This window comes from Charadrius vociferus, unplaced genomic scaffold, assembly GCF_000708025.1.
Source record: "Charadrius vociferus isolate BGI_N301 unplaced genomic scaffold, ASM70802v2 scaffold370, whole genome shotgun sequence".
Classification (NCBI taxonomy): domain Eukaryota; kingdom Metazoa; phylum Chordata; class Aves; order Charadriiformes; family Charadriidae; genus Charadrius; species Charadrius vociferus.
The window spans coordinates 252772-274816 of record NW_009646744.1 but is presented as its reverse complement, the minus strand read 5'-3'; the positions used below and the strand labels follow the sequence as shown (position 1 = coordinate 274816).

General features: G+C 47.4%; 1 protein-coding gene across 1 annotated transcript in view; it reads left to right on the top strand.

Annotated features, from left to right (window-relative positions):
• The window catches only part of KCTD16 (potassium channel tetramerization domain containing 16), a 74128-nt gene continuing 52083 nt past the window's right edge, over nucleotides 1–22045 (top strand). Inside the window, exon 1 of the mRNA XM_009890554.1 lies at nucleotides 1–832. Within this exon, the coding sequence (XP_009888856.1) occupies nucleotides 1–832 (832 nt within the window). The remainder of the gene's footprint in view (nucleotides 833–22045) is intronic.

The following is a 22045-nucleotide window of genomic DNA, read 5'->3' as shown; positions in this document are numbered from 1 at the left end:
ATGGCTCTAAGTGGCAACTGCAGGACTTACCTTCCTCCTCGAGAGCAGGGGACTGGGCTGCACTCCTTCCCGGAGGTAGTGGAGCTAAACGTGGGCGGCCAGGTTTACTTCACTCGCCACTCCACCTTGGTTGGCACCCCTCACTCCCTGCTGTGGAAGATGTTCACCCCAAAGAGAGACACAGCCAATGACCTGGCCAAGGACTCCAAGGGAAGATTCTTCATTGATAGAGATGGTTTCCTTTTCCGCTATATTTTGGACTATCTCAGGGACAAGCAAGTGGTTCTGCCTGACCACTTCCCAGAGAAGGGAAGGCTCAAGAGGGAGGCTGAGTACTTTCAGCTCCCGGACTTGGTCAAACTCCTGACTCCCGATGACAACAAGCAAAGCCCTGATGATTATTGCCACAGTGACTATGAAGAGGTCTCCCAAGGCAGTGACACGAGAATATGCCCACCCTCATCGCTCTTACCGCCTGATCGGAAGTGGGGATTCATTACCATTGGGTACCGGGGGTCGTGCACTATTGGCAGGGAGAGCCAAGCAGATGCCAAATTCAGGAGGGTCCCAAGGATTTTGGTTTGTGGAAGGATTGCTCTGGTCAAAGAGGTCTTTGGAGAAAGTTTGAATGAAAGCAGAGACCCAGACAGGGCTCCAGAAAGGTACACCTCCAGGTTTTATCTCAAGTTCAAGCACCTGGAGAGGGCTTTCGACATGTTGTCTGAGTGTGGATTCCACATGGTGGCATGTAACTCCTCGGTGACGGCTTCCTTTGTCAACCAGTACACAGATGATAAGGTCTGGTCCAGCTACACTGAATATGTCTTCTACCGTAAGTACAAGACATTTCTGAGGGAAATGTAACTACCTGTTTTAAGCTGCTCTCTTCCATTGACTGTACAATTCTCAAAACACAAAGAGTGCAAATTTCCTTGTGTCTGCCGAGGACTGAGGCTTTATTTAAATCTGGGGGGATACGCTTCAATTTAAGCTTTGAAAATGTAAAGCAAGGCTGAACTCAATGGCTTGGTCTTTGCTAGGTGGCAGCACAGACTGTCAAAAGCACCCCATCCCTGTGGCTGAAGGATGCTGCTGTCTCTGGCTGTGTAAATCAGCCATCTGACTGCCTTGCACGCTTCCCAAGTACATGCGGGATGCAATATAAGCCTTGCAAACACACTGCAGATTTAATTACAGAAAATCTTCAAATGGGATTCAATTTACAAAGGTAATAGCTGCTTGATAATAGTCAAGCACAGTCAGCCAAGCCATCTGTCAACAAACCTGAGACACTTACACACAGGGAAGGGAAAACAAAATCCCGTCCCCCTGGCTGCTTTTCAACAGGGGGCCTTCTTGGAGCCAGCTGATGTGCTTTGAAATGAGGGCTCAGAGCAGAGAGAGGCAAGTTGCTGCGCCTTGTTATGCAACACGCCTCTGAAAAACAAAGTATCCTCATAATGCGAACTATCTGCCCTGCTTACCGCAATCACATCAGATCACATACTGTTGGGGTAATTTTAGCTGATAGCTCTAGCAGGCTCATTAACTTTCTAAGTTGATATTCAGGTAGAGGCACCGTTACCAATGGTAACATGAGGGTAATTTTGATCCTCTAATTCTGCATCAGAAAATCATTCCAAAACTGCTGTGCTTAAATATTCGAAAGGTTCATGAGGTTGTTTTCCTCCATTTTCATTTCAAGAGGGTGACGGACGGAACATTTCCTTGGTCCATTTGTAGAAATGGGCTTTAGCCAGCTGCTGCTTTGGACAGTGGGGTTTAGAGACGGATAATAGCTTCTTTGCCAGCAGACCTGCTGCGCTGTGTGCAGTGCTTACAGTTAGCAGGCTCAGTAACGTGGAGAGCTGACAAAAGTTTTAGATGAAAGATGTATCAGGAAGTGAATAGTTTGTGTGTAATACTGGATTCAGCGCCATCTACTCTTGTGTCTGGGCTCAACAGGCAGCCCTAATCTGCTTATGTAATGATGCTTAAGTTAGCATCCTGAAAAGCCATCTGTATTTTTGACATGCGTAGATTTACTTAAAATTAGTTTTCTAGCTGGATTTCTTAGCAAAATGGTTTTAAGGTCAGGGATCTGCGTATATTCCAACACGGATGGATGATTTCTATTATGAGGCTTCTTCTGTTCAAAATCATAGTGTCTTGTACAAGTTATAGGAGGAAAATTGACGTAGTTAAAGGGATGGATTAGAATAAATTGTGTTTGCATTTATATTTAAAATCAGAAAAAAATACAAGTTCCTCATAGGCACGATGGTTTGCTAATTGAAGAGAGGATGACGGTAGGTTTTACATGAATTAGCAAACACAGACTCCTAATTTTCATATTACTCAAATTTTTACCTTCAAGGATTGCTCTTTGCTTCCACATCACTACAGCGAGGGTTAGGTGCTGAGATGAGAGGTACCTTAGAAATTTTGGAGAGTGAAAGTCTATAGTAGGTTTCACAAAGTCTTCTCTCACTTGTGCAGGGAAAGCCCAATCCAACTAAAGTTCCTGGAAAGACTCTTACCCAGTTCAACAGGCTTTGCATTTGGCTCATACCAGTTTTGTGGATTTTTGACACTGATAGTTTCAGAGATGGATTTTTCAAAGGGTTCTTCCCTAGGTGAAAGCTAAAGCAGCAACGGTGATGCCAAATCGCTCTTTTATCTCGATCCAAACCGTTCTGTTACGCTCTGTGCCGTTTGCTGCTTGCTGCGATAGAGCCGCTGGTGGGCTGCAGAGGTTCTCTGGCCGTGTGCTCGGGGTCTGGCTGCAGCCAGCTGACCTGAGAGCAGGCACGGTATCTACAGAATTCACCTGGAGCAAAAGAACCTCCTTTCCAAATCTCCCCAAATCATTTCATTTGAAACTTTGAGGACCAATAAAATTGACATCTGGCTTTCTAGTGGAACATTACAACTTCTCTGCAGCTGCTTAGCCATAATTATTTAATTGGAAGCTGCCAACTGTGTCTATATAAGCATTAATTCATCAAGCTGTTGTGATCAGGTTAATGGGCCTAAACATGGGCGGTGTCTAATAGAACTGGTTAGAAAGAAGCAGAGGTGGTCTTCGCAGAGCTGCTTAGTAGCTCCTGTGAAATGCACTGTTGGAGGGACTCCTCAGAGCTGGAAAAGGATGATTATTTCCAAAGGAGGAAGAAGACAGGGAGGAATATTTTTTGATACACCAAATACACTGTATGCTCCAAATACTACTCAGAAGGTAAATGCCTGTGGTTGGCATGAAGATAAAGAACACTCTTCATGTGCAAATCCTTTTGAAAGTAGATCAGATGGATCGAAGGGGATGTAAACTGTGCAGCTGCTCACATGGGTACAGTGTGTGCTGGTAACAGAATTGCACGATTAATATTGTATGACGCTTTCTCCCCTTGTTCAAATTTAGGTGCTATTAAGGCTAATTGGAGATTCATGTTCTCTGTGGAGGAGGTTTTCCCGAAATGCAGGGCATGCAGAAAGCGTGCAGTACGGCAAACCTGCAGCTGTTTTGCCGAGTGGGTGGCATGATGGGCTGCAGAGCCGGCGCTGGGGATGACAGTGCAATCCTCGGAGCGCAGCTGGGCTCCACTCCAGTTTCAAATAGGCCGATGCAAAGGAGGGTTGGGAGACAGGCTGTGTTGATACATGAGAGCCATAATTAAACAGGTCTTTGAAGCGCAGTTCCTGTGTGGTGGGTAGGCAGGAGTCACAGCCCGGCTCCTGCGCACAGGTGGAGTATGAGTTGAGGAAAGGAGGTGAGGTTCTGCTCTTGCATTTTCTTTCCCTCCAGTTTCTCTTATGTTAAAAATGTTTACTTAAATTTTATACTGCTTAAGGTTGGATTTTTAATTTGAAGCATTTTGTTGTTGTCCATCCATTCCCCCACCCCCCCCACTCCACCATTGTTTCAATGATCTTGAAGTAAAACCTCACCTCCCAACACTCTCATTTTTGAAGAGGGTGATAGCCTGTGCTTGGATTTTCATTTTTAAATGTTTTCAACCTTTATGATGGGATGAATCAAAAACGTGCACTTGAACATCTGGTAAATGTTGTGGCGGGGGTGAGGGGTGTTAAAGCATATGGGCTGGCTCAGCCTTTTGTAGCCTGGCCCTATTCCTGACTTTGCAGCAGCAGCAGCACGCTCTTTTTCACCACCGCCCATAACCTACAAACCAGCCCTTTCTGCCTGGCTCCAGTCTTGCAGCATTGCCGGGACTGTGGGTGACAGTCCTGCACGTGGATGTTCTGGTTGCCAGAAAGCAAAATAACAGGTTGGAAAAGGAGAAGGCTTTAGCTTCAGACAGCAGGTCAGCAACATGGCAGGCTGTGTGCATATGTCTGCAGAGCGCCAGGAACCGAGTGACGTGGCAGTGGGATGGGATGGGGAGAAACTGCATGGAAGCCCCTGTCTGCATATTGCTATTGCCCCCCAAACCCTGATGTCGTGTCCCTTCTCTCTCTGCTGTCAGTGGCTGAGACTGCAGTAGGCTCTCAGAACAGTTCACAGTACAGAGGGGAGGTCTTGACTCTGACGTATCACATCAAACCCCTTGCTTTTGCTCTCGTGGCTCCCTGCACAGCTGTGGGTAGCACTGACAAGGAGCACGGTTGGCACCACAACGAGCAGGTTGCCCTCTGCTCAGCTGGAGCAGTAAAGCAGCGGGAGAGGAGAGCTGCTAGGCAAAAAGGAACAAATATAGAAGAAGTACAGATGGAGGAAAAGGAGAGAAAATTCACACACAATCTGGAGAGAAAGAACTAGGGAAAAGATGGGGGTACTGACAACTACACCAAGACACAGTGCCGGAGAATTTGTTAGATACGTCAAGCTTTCAGTTTAACCCAAATGTTTTCCTGCAACAAACAGGTGGAGAGGGTTGGCAAATGCTCCTTCAAGTTCACTAGCAGAAAAGAATATGGGGATTTAGACAGATGACTGTCCCTGCTGTGTTTCGAAGTCTGAACAAGCACGAGAAAATCAGGACAACAATCTGATTTGTTTAAGCCTTGCCTTGCATCGGCCACTTCACATCTGCACACCTGGAGCTGCTCAAGCACCTACAGATGTTCAAAGGAAACTGTGACACGTTCCTGGCACTGTAGCTCTGAAAGTCAAAAATTAATTAACAAGGCTCTTGCTCCTGAAGCACATGTGCTGCCTCTGCTCGCTCTAGGGACAGTTGTAAATTTTGGCCTTATCACCTTCCCCTTTCAAGAAGATGCTGGCTGGGTGTGCTTTTCACTTGCTGGTAGGAGGCTCATGTGCAGAGATGTTTGTGAAGTAGATTTCAGTTTATCCTGAGACAAACAAATGAATTCTCTGGAGTGGGGCTGTGTGGGAGGGAAGAGAAATGCTGAGTGATACCCTCTGCGAATGCACTTTGGTGGCCATTCATTGGACGTGTATCTCTGGGATAATCCTGGTGTCCTTCATACAAGATAATCCACTTGAGATTAATGCGGCCAGCTGCAGCCCATCACTTCGCATGTGTGAACAGACCTAAAAGATCCCATGGTGATGTACGTATCACTGACTCATAAATGAATTGTGTGGTAGAAATTTGAATAACAAAACCGAATGCTCTTGCACAGTGACACCTGCAGCTGTGTTGTCAAATGGGTTAGATGTGGAAGAGGAATATCACCTATTTTCCTCCCTCTTTAAATTGATACTGTTCTACGTTCTAGTAGTTGGTTCTGGCTGGTTTTAAATCAGTGAAGATCAAAATGACAAAAGATAACAAAATAAAGTCTAATCCAATGAATATTGCAAGCTTCCTTTCCTGTTGACAGGAGATGTTTCTGTGTCCAGGTAATTATTGTCATAATCAGTGAATCTGGTCCATCTTGCCAAACAAAATTCTCTCGCACGAGGATGCTCATCTGCAGGTGGTGGGGCTGTGATCAGCCAAGTCTGCTAGCATATTCATGTCAGAAGGACCTTGCTCCTTTTTGGTCAGACTTGAGTGATGGTTGATTTTTTCCTAGTTTGTCATGGCAGACTGAAAAGCCTGTAGAGTTTGTTGGTTTGATAAGAGTTAATCCATGGATGAAAAATTATATTATTTCTTGGAAACCAATAGTGTCAAATCTGATTGCTAGATCAGTTTATAAATCTCCATCTTAACAGATAACTGAAGCAAAAATTGGTAAAAAAGTTGGTTGGATATATGACTCAGAGTTCATTCTAACAATGTATGGATAGTGATGTTCAGGAACCAGCAGGGAGGGCTTTTGGGTACTGGCCTTTGCCTCTACCCAGTATTCACGGCGTGGCTGATCATTTCGTAGCCCTTTGGATATGATCTTCATCAGCTTGAATGTTTGAGATAGATGTTTAGCATCTGTTACCTCGCTGCTCCAAAATACCACTTGGCGATGCAAATCCTCCCTCTGTCACGACACACGTGCAGCAGCTAGACGGATTTCCTGCCAAGGAAAATCCTTGCCCCTCTGTCCCGTGTCCGTGGAGGTCTCTGCAGTGGAAGGGGGTTTGTGAGGTGAGGAGATAAAATCAGCACTGCCCACTGCGGTTGTCGAGTGGGTTTTGATCTGGTGTTTGCGTCTTCGCTCCCTTTCCAAGCTGTCAGGAGGGCTGTGTGCGCTCCGTGCAGGGCAGGTGTTGGGGAGGCAATGGAAATACTGGCGCAGGGTTGGGTGCCCCAAGTGCCTGGCCGCAGGCGCGGGCTGCGGTCGTGTCCTCACTGCGCCGGCCACCACCTCTGCTGCGGCAGGATCAACGGGTGCAGACGGGAGGCAGAGCCTCACCTGTGGAGCTGGCATTGCTGCCGCTGCTCTGTGGTCCAGAAAGAGACTGTAATGACTAAAGGATTAACCAAGAAGGGCTGGCATTTGGGGAGGGGGCAGGGGGAGGGGGATCAATATATTTTAAACTGCAGTCTTGAGCTGGATGTTGTCCAGGAACAGCGTGCACCGTTTCTGTAGACTGACCGATCAGAGGAGGGTTTTGCTGTAATAAAAGTAGATACGTGCCAGTGAGATATTCACCTGTTGGTGTCCCGGGGAGGTGTGGAAACGGGGAAGGCCCGGTCTGCTGCCCTGGGACAGCAGAATCCCGGGCGGCAGCGGCCCAGCATCCCGGGCTGCTCTCTGTGGAGGGACGTGCGATGACTCCCACCAGCCGCTTTCTGCTGCTTGGTTCAGCCTGGTGAGGTCTGGCCTTCTGTGAAATTTGCTGAAATGTAGTTGTGGTTCTTATGAAAACAAAATCAGAAAGAGCAAAGGAGTGTAAATAAGAAAACATAACACAGATATTTGCCATTCAATGAATATCAGCAACATATTGTGTACACAGACAAACACTTCCTTGCAGCAGGTTGGGTTTTTTTTTCCAGCCATCCTGGATTTGTTTAAATTTGTAGCAGCAAGATTTTCTCAGTTTCTTCTCCTTTTTTTTCGGCTTTTCAAGTTCAAGGCTAACATACAGTAAATATGGAGACAAGAAGCAAAATCTAAATTACATCTTTGCAAAGGGCAAGAGCAACCTTTTATGAAATTGCTCAAAACTGTATTTTTTTGTAAAGGAAGAAAATAGAGTGCAGTGAGTTAGACTTGGTGGAATCGCTTAGATTGTCACTAGAGCTATTGGCGAATGAGTTGGCCAGTCCAAAGAACCCCGCTTGAGTGATTTTCCCCTGCTACTTTCAGAAGAAGTGCTCAAGCGAATACTGGAATACAATAAAACATTGCTGCTGTTATTATGCCTCCTAATGCTGACCCAAGCGCTTAAGGAACATTGGAGCTCAAGCTTCAAATCTGGTGATGTACACGACTGTGTTATTTTGATGATTTGGGAAGTGCTGAACACCTTCAATGCCTCTTAAGTCCATGAAGATTCAGGTCTGAATATGACTATGCAATATAAAAGCTTAGTGCGTAAGAGAACGTCTCCCGGCAGTGGCGCAGTGTAGGAGCCTCAGGTTTAGTTCTGTGCTAACGGCCCTTATGAAGACCTTCCTTAGAGCTTTGGGCTTTTCTTTTGGAATGAATGTCCCTTGGTTGGACACTCTGCTAGTAGGATCTGGGTAAATAAAACAGAGAATGAACAGCAGTACACTGGGCATCAGAGGACTGAGTAGGCTGTTTTCCTTAGTTTTCCCAAATTAGCTTGTTCTATTAGTTTTCTAATAAAGTCTAAAAGAAAGTGAGAAGTCTAGAATTGTGAGAATACTTTTTATATTTCAATAGCTGGGTATAAGCTTTGTTGAAATACCCATAAATATAAACTATTCAATTAGAGTGTGATCTTGTTGACCACTTTCTATTGACGATGAGTCATGTAAAATGCATCTCCGTCCGTAAGCCCAGTGTTGGTGTGAGCATTCTACAGCTGTAATAACTGCATGGACTTAGGAAGCTGGTTCATAAATCACTAGCGTTAAAAATTCTCCAGTGCTTCTTCTGAATCTACTAAAAAAGTGATTAGTGATTTATAGGAGCTCATTGATTAGTTGCTAAGGCAGCTAAAAAATTCCCCTACCCAAACTATAGTGAGGAAAACCCTGGCCATCCTGGTTGGCAATCCATCCCGAAAACCCCAAAACCAAACTCCTTTAAGACCACAGTGAAAATCTCTTTAGCTGTGCTCCAGACACAGGGTCCCCGAGTTTTGGTGTGTGCTTCCAGAAGAACAGGATTACTTTGGAGGGAGCAGCAGCCTGGCGGACACTCATCCTCGCTCTGAGCTCAGGTTGCGGGTGGGAAGGGAGACCCAGCACTGCTCTTTGGGCATTAGTCTTTGGCCAGGGCCTGAAAGCCAAATGTATAGAAAAAAATATCTCTCTGCATATTTTGGAGGAGACTTATTTCAAGACTTCAGGTTGAATTTCCATCAAACTGAATCAGAGTGTATTTTTACACCAGAATTAAATCAGGCTGAAATAGAACCCAGTGGAACATGCTGATTTTGACTGAATTTTGCACTTTAAATATTCTCAAAGCCAAAAACTCAGAGCAAAGCTTGAGTGAGCAAAAAGCACGCCATCAGAGAACTTGAAAAAAATATTTATTTGGGCTCCTACAAAGAGAACTGTACTGAATTTTCCTCAGCTCAGAGTTTTCACCAGTAGTGTGGGAAAGTCCAACATTTTGTTCCACAAAGGAACCGAAGGATTGCAGAGGCTAATCCGGAGGCTGGGAAGTGAAGACGGCTTTTTGCAAGTTTCCTATTTGCATGCTCATATAAAAATGTGATTACTGATCATCAGTTAAACTAAATATAACACCTGTACTGGTAACGGGTGCTTTCATATACACTTTGAACAGCGTTTTCTCTTGCAGTGTCGTTGCCTTAGCGCGATGTCATATGGCAAACGAGCGTAGGCTGGGTGTCAGAGCAGCAGACTGGGGCTTCTGAAAGAAACTGAGATGCTTCATTGAAGATCTAAACCCCCCTTGCTTATAACATGCAAAAATCATTAAGGAGGGATTTGAGGAGTTGCTGATTGTTAATAAAGTATGTTTGCTTTGGTTTTCTTTGGTTTCACTCTCTTAGGTTTGAGGTGATCATCAAAGTCAGCGCAGGGAGGGTGCCTGGTGGTGTGATGTTGCAGCATAATTGTGGAAAAAACTTTATCGCTGTCTTCTTGCAGAATTAGAGGTAGAATTTGTTTCTGAATTAATGACCCAATAGGGGCCAGTGGTGATATCATTTTTATGCATAGATAATACTATTTATTAGAACATTCATTATATTTGTTGTTAATATTGATAGCGTTATATGTTGTATTTATAGGCAGAAGAGTAAATATGAAGAGCTCAGGTTAATGAGAAAAGCTCTGCTGAGCCCAGTAGACCTGCTCCAGCTACCACAGCTGAAGATCTGGCCAAGCATTTCTGCAGCATTACCCCTCCGTTGCTTCTTACGCTGACAGAAGTGTAGGCTCCCATGTGATTTGGCTAATTAGAAAGGTTTGCTGGGGAAGATACCTCACTGTTTGACATAGCAAATATATTTAATACACTTTCTTTAAGTATAGCTGCGCTTTCTTGAGAGGTCACTATCTGAAACATGTTGCTGACAATTTCTTGAAAGTTGGGTTCCTTTTGTCTCCTTAGCTGATCATGACATGCTATAACCTATGTGCTTTTTTCTGTCTGATTTACCCCTGTAACTCCTGCCGTTTGGGGGTGGAACGACTTTCTCTCAATCCTGCCAGCCCCTCTTAAAGCACAAGAATTGTCAGTTTGAGAGGTTTTGTACCCATGGCTTGATTAAATTCTTTCATTCCCTTGGACTTTGTTTAACCTAAACCACGTGCAGCCCAAGGGTGTCTTGACTTTCCCTGGTGAAGCCACAATTATCAAGATGGAAAAGCGTGTGTTTCCTAGCTGGGGGGAGAGTAGTTTTTAGGTATTCTTGATTTCATTCATTTGTGAGCATTCAAGAGAACAAATCCTCTCTTCTCTCAAGTCAATGCACTTATATTACGTGAGGAATAAATCATTCCCTTCCTTCAGTTCAGAGTCTGCACATAGAAAGCTGGTCTGCCTTACTTTAAGAAGACAAAGAATACTGAAATAAGGATGCTGATAAAAATGCTTTCAACAGTAAAGATTTGATTAAAGAATCTGTTGCTTTAAAGAGTCCTATGAAGGGAGAAGTCAAAAGGTACCATTTCTTGCAGAGAGAGTGAAAAGATGGTTTAAGTTTGGTGTATGGGAGGAATTTCCACAACCCAGTGACATCCCCACTGCTGGGGAGAGACCAGGTCCCTCCCCGCTGCTCTAACTTACTTCCACTAAATTTTCAAAATACCTGACTTGGACTTAGGAAGTATCAGTATTTACTTTATAAGATTTTCTGGGATTAAGAAGTCAGAATAACCTTTCCTGTGCTGAAACTCCAAAGGACTGAAGAAGATGATCCATCTGAAACTCTTAATAATTGCATCCTTTCTCCTCCAGCAGCAGCCCACGCATTTCCAGTCAGGCTGCTACAAAGCAGGTGGCACATTAGCAGCCCAGTCCTGTTCAGGGGCAGGACGACGGGTTCGTCTGCCTCTCCCCAGGCATCTCTGCCGTCTCTTTGATTCCAACAGATAAGCCATGGGATTCAGACCTGCTGCCCGAGGCTGCGCTGTTCCCTTGCTGTGAGAAGTTTCCCATCCCCTCCGACTGGGCGTCGCATGCTGGTGCGTTGCTGCCATGCCCAAATAAATTCACTGCCGTAGCACAGAGTTTTGAATTTGTGTATTCACAATCCAGCAACACCGTGATCAGACCAAGTCTGGATGCAAACAGGCAAAAGCCACGGCTCCCACAGCATTCATAGCTCCTGGCAGCGGAATGGAATTTTGTTCATTTCTACACTTCTTTTCCAACTTTTGCTGGTGGCTTTGGTACAAATGGCATCGTACTTGAAGTGCGTCTAAATACATTAATAGATTTTCTTTGCGAGAAGGCAGTCACATACAGATGGGAGAGAAGAGCAAACCTTCCCCCAAACCGTTTGAGAAGCAGCCTCTCTGCTGCACGCCTGCTAATGAAAATGCAGCGGAAACCAATCATTTTCTGGATGAAAGCTAAAAGCTACATGGCAGATAGTAAATAAATAATTGCAGGGAAACATTGCACATAGATTTCTTGGGGAACAGAACTTAATTAAATTTTGTGAACATGCCTACGTAGTTCCATTGATCAGGAAAAAATGGATATGTGCTACGTCTTTAAGATTTACTCACTTGACAAGTGTTTTGCCTTCCTCCCCTCCCTCACTTTCATTCACTTTATATCCTGCAGTGGTAAGGGAACATGTTTCTATTTTTCTTTCGTGAAGAAATTGATCCTAAGAAGCACAGGACATGATGTATGGTTTGTAACTTAACAATATTGCTGAGCAAAAAAAATATCACTGAAGAAGGCTTGGCAGATATTATATTAATTTCCATTTCAAAATGGATTTTTTCCCACTAGGACCAATATGAAATATGCAAAGGCTTTCAACAGCCTCTCTAGTAATAATTAGTCTAAAGATGGTGTAAATCTTCTAGGCTAATTTAGCAAGGTAGGTTTTTTTAGACACTTCACAAGACATTTTTTTGCCATTGAATTCAAACTGATCCCTGAATTCACAATTCCAACCGCTCTGGGTCTTGCTGTGATCTCAGCATCTCCTCTTTCGTCCATCCCAGGGACAGACAGAAGTCATAGAGGCGGCAGTGGCTGGTGCCTGGCAGAGGTGCAGAAGGACCGGAGAGTCACCGCCACCCCCGTGGCCCAACAGCAGGCGTTGGGTTGTGCCAGGAGACCGGAGCCGCCCCACAGAGAGATGGATCTCTCTTCTGGAAGGGCTTCGTCAGGGATGCCAACGTTGCAGGATGGCAAATGTGCTGCTGTTGTTGGGAACAAAATACATCCCACGAGAACCTAGAGAATTTTTTCTGTTTTCGTTTTCAGATGTCCTACCCCAATTGCCTTTTTACGTTGGGGCTGGGAGGGCGGCTCCCAGCGTGCCACTGTCGGTCTGGGCCTGTTTCCCCCAGCCCGGGGTTAGCAGCGAGCACCCCGGTTCATTTTGCTCCAAGTTGGCTGCTTCTCATTCCCCGTCTCGTTAAAGTACGGCAGCAAGTTGTTTGGTAAATGAGGAGGCTGCTGTCCTTGCTAGCATAATTGTGATTTGGCATATTGGTACAGTATTAAAATTCCAATTGAACAGATGGTGTCAGGATTTTAACTTATGCTTATGAGATGCAGATGGTCCAAGGAGTGAACTTGTACACTAGTTATTTTTATTTTGAACAGGTTAAGAACAAATTACTTTTTGACTATTGTTATTATTGCTCTACTTGTCATTTTTTCTTTCCCTGTGCATCCACACACATCTGTGTGTGCCTGTGCACAGGTCCAAGTCTTCTCATAAGCTTTTTTCCTTGTAACAGCCCTGTTTCTGCCAAAAACTCCTCTCTCTAGATATTTGCTGTTTCCTTCCCAGTGGCCTTTTTATTTCCCCTTAGATCAGTTGCTGTTCTCCTCAAGAGGTGTGGGGTGGAGCACCCGTCCGCGTCCCCGTCCCCATCCCTGTCCCCAGGGCGAGCAGGTCCCGTGCCGGGCTCGTGGGACGGCAGCCGCTCCACGCAGGGCTGGTGCGGGGTGTGCTGAACGGGCCACGTCCAGCCGGTGTGACCGGGGATGCTGGGGCAGGTTTCTGGACTTGGTTGCACTGGAATAAATCTGCGCTGACCCCACTTTTACACCAGCAAGGATCTGATATGCATTATCTGATCCTGTTGTGAGACACAGGGTTATATTTTCATCAAAATTTATAAGCTTGTTTAATCTTTTATAGAAAAAAAAATCTACTGCTACAAATTATTAACATCCACATGAATATTTTGCACCTACTACATAGTACTAGTTTTCATGCAAAGCTACCAGTGTTTTGCATAGCGCGCCTGTGTACCTGTTCCATGCTGTTTCTCCTGCCCCATGCCCCATACTCAGGGGAGGGACCCGTGAGCGCGTGTTTCAGGCGTCTCTCCTGTGCCAGCCTTGATTCCGCTTTGGCTGCCTGTCTGCTGGGAGCTGCGGTTGGCAGCGTCTTCTCGGAGGGGTGAGGTTTGACGTGGCTCGTTGATCCTCCCCTCGGCAGGGGTGTTTGCTGTGTGCAGCTGGTCACATGGAAGCTTGTGCCGGTCGGTGGTGTCGGTGTTTAATTTAGAGCCCAGTCCAGAGAGCAGGAGAGTCCAGTACCTCCTGCGTTTGAAACAAGCTGTAAGTATTTTGGATCTGTAGATTGGGGAAAACATTTCCCAAGGGTTAAATCGCTGAGTGAGTGTCTACCCAGCTTCCTCCTGACAAGGGAACGTATTTCTGAGGTCTGGCTGTGATCAAGTGACTGGACCAGCAAAAATAAATCTCAGTCTGTTACCTGTCCTTGGCGCATTTCACACGTACGTCCTGGCAATATTGGCTGCAGGGAAGGTTTCCACGAAAGACGATGCAAACATACGGCGTAAGGGCAAAGACGCCAGTTGCAGGTGTAGGTATAATCAGGTTCATGTATTCCTCCCTCGTGCCTGCTGCCATTACTCATTCCTCCCGCGTGCAAATGTGCAAATCTCCCTGCCGCTCGTTAAAGCCCACGGTGTTTCAGAAGACACTGTTCCCATCCTTAAAATGCAGCGGGACTGGGAGCACAGCGCTAATGGGATGGAGGCACTTTCCCGCGGCAGGGACCCGGCACCCAGGGACCCCATCTCCCCACGTCCCCACTCAGTTGCAGTTTTTTCTGCTTTCTGGGAAATTGTGGTGGAAAATGCAAAGGGTTTTGGTGGTGGCTGGGCTGGGGGGAGCAGCAGGGCTGGCTGGGGGGCCGCAGGGCCACCAGGGACCGGGGTGCCACCTGAATGCATCTCCAAAGGCCGCAAGATGTCTCGTCCTCGCAGGGCTGGCATGTCCCCTCTTGCTGGGGCGGCCGCACTGACGCAGAAAGGGCTTTTGGGATCCCCCGGAGCGCAAAAAGTTGCCCTCCCACCTATTTCTGATAATTAGTATTTTCCATAATTATCCTGGATAAGATGACATTGACCGAGAAGCCCGTGCCATAGCCAGAGGTGTTTGAGCTAATTTGGTTTCCCTGGGAGCACCCGGGCAGGGCAGGGGGTGTGCAGTGCTGGTGCCGACGAGGGGCTCGCACCCGCCGCTCCTCTGCTCAGGTGCTGCAGCACTAACGGAGACAGGGTGAGTGGGGATGAGTAATGAATATTTCATGGGAAAATTTTACAACGCTGTGTACGAGAGCAACTGACTCCCTGGCATCCTCGCAGCTGCCTCCTTGCCTTAGACAATGGGTTTTTTCTCTCTGGTTCCCCGATGGGGAGCGCGCCCGGGAGAGGGGGGCGGCACACTGCGTGCGTCCAGGCTGCCACCTTCTTCCTCGCAAGCATAAATATTTGAAAGTTTGTGCTGCTGCTTCTGAACGAGGGGATTAAAGAGCTCTGAAATATTAACTTATTGCACTTTGTGCTGTGTTTGAAACAATGCCTTCAGAACCGCAGCCCCTCTGATCTGTGGAATGGGAAGGGGTCGTTTATGGCAGCGATGACCCCATCTCTCCATCAGAGATCTCCAAGCAGGATGCACTGGTGGGGCCTTGGTCTGCCCGCTGGCGGCCGGGTCCTGGCTGCAGGGAGCCGGTTACGGCTTCACGCTGTTGCTGTTCCCCACTGGGAACCCTGGGGACTGTCCCCCCACGGCGCATCCCTGTGGGACTGCGGGCTGGTGGCCGCTCTGCCATGAGGGTTTGCTGCCACCCGCTCTTCTCCATGCAGGCGGAGCTGTTACTAAGCTGTCTGCTGGCACAGCCTGGAGCCAGGATGCTTCATCTTTGCTAATGATGTCCCCCATCCCCTCAGCATGCATACACCCCCCTCCTGCCCGCTCCCTGCCTGCTCCCTGCCCGCTGTGCCCATGGGATTGTCATCCCATGCAGATCTTCCCATGCTTTGCTCCACCAACATCTCGACGGCTTGAAATCAAACCAGGCTGTGAAAGCTGTGTCGGTACATCTGCTTGTTGTCACACAGCCATAATACTCAACCTGAATTCCAGTATCATATTCCAAGTGTCCGCCCTCCTGTTCGGTGGCATAAACCCTCGCCCTGGGGAGAGAGAAATTTTCCTGCACCCTAATTTCCTGCACCTGACCCTGCCAAGTTTCTCCACTGCATGGAGAAACCAAACAGAAAATACCAGTGATGAAGATGTTTGCAAGTTCCGTGACCTGATTTTGAACATATTCCAAAAAGAAAAAAGTGAAATTTAGTAAGTAAAATATTAGCTAGAATGTGTTTGCTCAGCTGTAGTGACAACTTTAGCTACACACTGTATTTTTTGTTTGCAGATGCAGCTTTTACAGAGCCATGGCTATAGGAGAGATTAAATATTGTTTGAAAAAGTGATCAGAGATTTTGTTTGCAATCATGCTGTAGCTCTTCTCCAAATATTGGAAGCATTTTAAATTGGTTTGTATTGATAATGGCATTGTAATGCCTTTTCTTGCTTGTACAGATCATCAGTGTTTTAATGTGCTTATTCCCAAGGGATGAAGTAACTGAAGAGAACAGATTAAGTTAAACCTTAAAGAATGTTTCGTTAGGGAAAATCATATTTCCTTCAAAACAGCTTTGCGTAAGGTTATTAGATATGTTACCGTTTGTATTTCTTACTGCTTATGTAAACAGTGTTCATGGCTAGCGTGCGGTTATCGGTGTTCCGCCGGCGATGCTGTCGGTCCCGATGGGTACACGCGCACGCCCCGAGTCAGCGGTATTTCAAGAGCCCTTCAGGAAGGGCTGCTCCCACCGCGTCCTCTCCGTGGGAGCGGGGTGGGGGGTCTGTGCTGAGAGGGGGTACCCTGCCCTCCGCCGTGTGTCCCTGCGCCCGTCCCCTCCCCCGTCCCTGGCAGGGTGGTGTAGGAGCTGCTTCACGGCGCTTCCAGGGCTGGAGGGGTGGGTGGGCTGGAGCCTATGGACCTTACCAGGCACTGCATTTTTAATCTAAAGCATTTTCTTTTACTCCTATCTGCAAATGCAAACCAGGGAACACTTGCGTGTATGTTGAAGTGCTGGTCCGTATTTTTGCCTGTCATACTACGCTCCATCATCTCCTGTTCTAACGTGGCACGCAGCGACACAGCCACTTTGGAAAGACAGATCAGGTTTGATAAATTCATAAAGACACAGTTTGCCAAAAGCTGTTTGGATGTACACGATTCACATCTTCACTGAGCTGTTCTGAACACGTCCACCTGGGTATAACCTCACATAAAGCAATTCCCTTCCACAGGACAGGGACGTGTCCCATATGTCCCCAGAGGAGACTGAATCCATGTGACGAGCTCTTGCTCATCAGCCCTTAGAGCTGATGTGGACTAACCACAAGGACCTGAGTAAAAATGCATAAACCCCTTCATGACTGTGGGGTCGGCAGGATCGCTGTGCCCATTCACTAGCATTGTTAAAATGATTTCCGTAAAACCTTTAAATTATTTTCAGCCTTCGTAGCCGAAGTTTTATTTGGTGTGTGTTGCGCACCCTGATAATGTGCCAAACGACGCGTGTATTTGAGCCTCCCAAATTCACCAGCAGTACACAGCCACCTTCTACAACAAGGAGAGATTTCCGTGTGCGTGGAACTGTTGCTGAAACACAGGACAACACAAAACCTGTCTTGTCACCCTGTTTTCTCCTCAGCATCCGGGCATTAGCGACCATCCGGTGTGCTTCCCCTGAGGATGCGTCACTGCTACCCAAATAGGGACCAGGCTATGGAGTAGTAGACCTCTAAAAGAACCCATAAGGACCCCGTTCGCCTGCTACCCCTGTTGGATTCACTGGCAGGAGAGCACCGCGTGCCCCCGTCGCGGGGTGACAGCCTGTTCCCGCTGGGTTTACCGGGGCAAACGGGAGAAGAGCGGGAGCCCATGCTTTGGGACGCAGCAGCTTGCGAAGCAGCTGCCTTGTCTTTGACGGGATTACAAAGCCCTCCGGGTCACCCAGCCCCGAGGGGTGAGCGTCCAGGGGTCTCCTGCAAGCCCAGGGTCAACACTTGCGCTCGTGTTGAAAGAACCCACACAAGTTCCCCCAAGCCCAGAAGCAGCGGTCTCTGGGCAGGGGCATGAGGGTAAACATCAGCTGTCACGAAACGTTCAGAAAAATTTCAAGAATTGGCAGTGTTGATGTGTATGTGATACTCTGTTTATGTTTATTGCAATAAAGAATATGATAAAAATCCCACATAACCAATATTTCAACTGATCAAAAACTGGCTTATTTGTTCATTTTTATTGATGCTCTGATCTCTGGTGAGAAAATAATTGGCTTAAGCAGCAGAAGCCTATTCCATTCAAAACCCGTGACAGCTTTGTTCAGTGGAAGCAGTAGGTGACCCCATATAGAGTAAACAAACAAATAGTCTTACTTGTGTACCAATTATGCGTTAGATAATTTTGATTCTGAAGTACTCAGTTTGCTTTTCACTAATTATTGCGCTGTCTCCTTGCATATGTCTCCGCTTGGCTAATTGCAGTTTTTAAACTTTTGCTGGCACCGTAAAATACCGGGAGGTGAGGGAAGGTGGGGGGTGCGAGCTCTGCCCCGGAGCGGGCGCGTCGGGGGGCTGCACACCTACCTGTGTGTGCATTTCCATTACACATCTCTCTGTTGTGCACAGGACAGGAACGTGCTGTACTCCAGCAAAGCTCAGGCTGGGGGGAAGCAGAGGAGGGTCTTGGCTCTCTAGTTCCTCTTTCAGCTCAGAGTAAGTTTGTGCTCGTGGCATTCGCAGCGCAACAGGCGCAGGAGCAGCGTCCGCCGGGGAGATGGTCAAACACCCGGAGTCACTGAGTACGGTGAAGTCATGTGAACTGAACAGAGTGTTGTCAGGGAATGAGTCGTCTGCTAAAAATAAGCGTCTTCGTTTCCTAAAGTCATTTATTTTTGATAAATGCCTCAGCCGTGCATTCGTTTAGCAGCAGTCTGGGACCTAAAAGAGCAGATTTTAATCTCATGATAGTCTCTAAGTTCCGCCACTTGTTGCTCGTGGTGCGCCTGTCATCATCTATTTCTTGGAAACAGCCCCTACTACCGCTTGTAGGCCAACCCTGCGCATTGGCACAGCTGTGATTTCAGGTGGAGCGCGGTTCCCCGCGGCGGCTCTGGGGACGGCGCAGAGGGGTGAGCCCGGGGGAAGGTGTGTGCTGGAGGGGGCGCGGGGTGAAGGTAAGGGTTTGTGGTTGGATTATGGGCTTCTCGTTGCTTTGCACATTTATGCATGAATTTTTGGACTGGTCTATTTTAAAGATAAGCCTAACGAGCATTTGTGGTAGGGACTGGAGCCTGTGTCTGTTCTCATAATCTCAAAACACACAAGATAACTTAATAAAACTTACATTTCAATGCCTGATTTAACTGTATGATCAGCAGAGTTATTCTGCATACTGGGTATATTTGGTGCTTAAGTGAGAATGTAAAGAACTTGAACAGTGTAGAAATGTGATTTTCTGTTAAGGTAATCTGCAAACATGTACAAATCTTTCATAAGAAAGCCCATGCTAAAGGAGCCGTTTCTTCACTGCTGTTACAGATGGAAGAAAGAACTTGTTTTCACATCATCTTAGAGTTTTGCTCTGCTTAGGGATGAGTATGAGATAAAGCTGATAATTGGAAACACAGACTCTGTCCCTAGCACTTAACCCCGTGCTGCCGGCAATGACTCCCGCAATGCAGACCCGTGCTAGCATTCCACTGCTTCATGGAGAAACGTCAGCTAGGGATGTCAAATCATCTGTGCAGCCACCCGCTGGTCCCCCCGACCTGTTGGGCAACTGCAGTTCTGTCTCCGAAGGCTGTGGGATGCGGTCTGTGTTGTGACCCTGTCCCTTCCCGGCGGGAGGCTTGGCTGGGTGAGGACGGCGACAGCGGGGAGGGGACTTGTGCGCTGTGCCTCAGTGGGGTGTTTCTGGCGGGCTGGGGAGGATTGGCCTTTGTGAGGGGGTTTCTGTTCCTTCTTTGTCTTAGCTTGTCTTTGTTACTGGCTTTTGTGAAGACTTACTCTATTTCTCCTTCTCAGAGACTCTACCCAGCCTCTCTGCTCCCTTTTCCCAACAATCTGACGGACGGAAGTGGTGCTGGATAGATTAGCAGAGAGGAGGGTTGCCCTGTAACCCGAAGGCATGAATGTAGCCGCGTCTTAAATACTACAACATGCTCTAAAGAGATAGGGAGAGTCACAGGGAGGTTAAAATACTCATTTTACGGAGGAGAACCAGGAAGAAATGATGGTTTTGTCTATCTTTGCTTTTGACACGGAAGACAAGCCGCTGGTTCCGTAGCTTGCCGGATGGCTCAAGTGAGACGTTACCCAGCTGAATTATTTATAAAGCTGCTGCGAGCTCTAGCAAACGGCCCTTTAGAGCTCACCTTCCCTCTGCGGTCTTTGCCCGCCAGGCTCGGGCTTCACCCCAGTGCTCTCGGTCGCGAGGAGCGCTGAGCCCCCGGTGACTCACGCTTCAGCCTTCTCTGCACCAGCCCCGGTCTGACCACCGCCTCCCCACCTCTCCCAGCTTCCCCCGTAAACCACTTCTTTTTTTTTTCTAAACAAAGTCCACCAAAGCTGGGCTGTCTCAAAAAAGTAGTTTTGTTGGAATTGTACTGAGCAATTCGGCAGTTCTCGTTCCCCCTCAAACGTGAACGTTACTCAGATAACACTATTCACATGAAAAGATTTCTTGAAATTCTTTAAGTGCACATTAAAATGCAAATCAGTCTTCTTATTAAAGATTTCTGGAAGTTCTCTGACAACACATTTAAATGCAAATCACTGAAACGTAGACTCAATATTAAAATCCAAACAATTATTTGATCCACATGCTGAAATTAAAATGGGACCACGTTATATGTCTCCATAAAACCGGTGCCATTTTCGCAGCATAGAGGAGGCAGCTCAGCGTGGGGTTGGTCGGGCGTTTTGGGGAGCAAATGGGCAGGATGGGGTGCGGTGCTGTGCCAGGTGCTGTGTCCCAGGGTCACCGGGCTCTTGTGTCCCACCATGGGGACATCACAGGGTCAGCCTCATCTTTGGTGAGACAAGAGCTCCTGATGTGGATCTAGACTAGTGGAATGAAAAAGCCCAGATGGAATTAATAATCAAGGGTCCCTGATGGCACCAAGTCCTCTTTTTGTCCAGTTTGGATGTCATCAACGTAAAAATACGCATGCGGGGAGCAAAGGCGGAGCGCTTGAGCTCTGCCCGTGCAGATTTGGGCTCATCAGTATCCAGGAAATACAAGTGGGAGCATGTGAGGCAGCAGAACAGACAATTAAAATACCCTTAATAAGTAAGAAACTACTGCTAGATTTTGAATTTTCCCCCAAATTATGCAGTCTGAGGTTAAAGCTCTACCTGCAGCCAAATTGATGGTAATTATTTGATGGAGTTTTAATGGGCATGCTCTGAGGCCAGCTCTAAAAGCTCTTGGTGTTATGGGATGCAGCTCAGCTGAACGCATCTGATCTCGTTTATTTTAAAGTATGATAATCCATTAGGAACAACAGGCTTTAAATATCTTTTGCTCTGCTGTGCTTATGAAGTCCCTTCAGGAATACTCGAGAGGACCGAGGGGTGCTTTCCCACCACTCTCTCTTTTGCCGCTCTCTGAATGTATTTAGCTGCTGTCACCCTCAAGCACCGGGGAGCAGGGGAGCGTGTGCGAGTGCCTTCTCAGCCGGCGTGAGGCGGCAGGATCGGTGCCACGGGGGCAGAGTGGTGTCCACTACAGTAAGGAAAACGTTCCTTTTTTCCCTCCCCTGTTCTTTCAGTCCGTAGACTGTCAACTTGGAATATGACCATTTTGTTTGAAAATGTTGCATCTTATTTTTAAGACAGAGTAGTTGGGAGGACAGTAATGATACTCAAGCCAGGACCCAGGACTTTAGGTCTGATACATTTGGGGAAAACGCTGCCTGAAGCGCAGGCTTAGCAAAGCTCTGGGTGTGGGGGCAAAGGACGCGGTGGGGCAGAGCCAGCCTGGCTGCGGAGCAGAGGGCGATGCGGTCCCTTGCTGGGTTGTATCCTGCCGGTATCGCTGCCGTGCACAAGCTGGCGGGGTTTAGCTGTGAGTTAGCCCAGCCAGAGCAAGGGAGTGAAGCCCTGGGGAAGGGGGGCCGTGCCCTGAGGGACGCTGAGTGTCTGCGGAGCATCCAGCAAAGCAGCACGCGCTCCATCCACACCGGTCGGAGCCAGCCCTGGCTGTTTACTGAGGCAGTTCTCTTGGTCTGATGTTGGCGTACAGACTTCCCTTCCTAATCCTCCGCAAGGAGATGCACGCTTGCTTGAGCTCCTGGCTGGATGACCCCGGGGTGTTGTGAGCGCACCCCAGCGTTCCCTGTTGCTTGCTGCAGAGGGAGGTCAGTGCACAGAACCTGCTGCTTGCTCACTGGTAGACTCTGGGCCAAACCGGTGGCAAACAGGTCTCTTAGGCTGTGGTGCAAATGAGTGATACGATGGA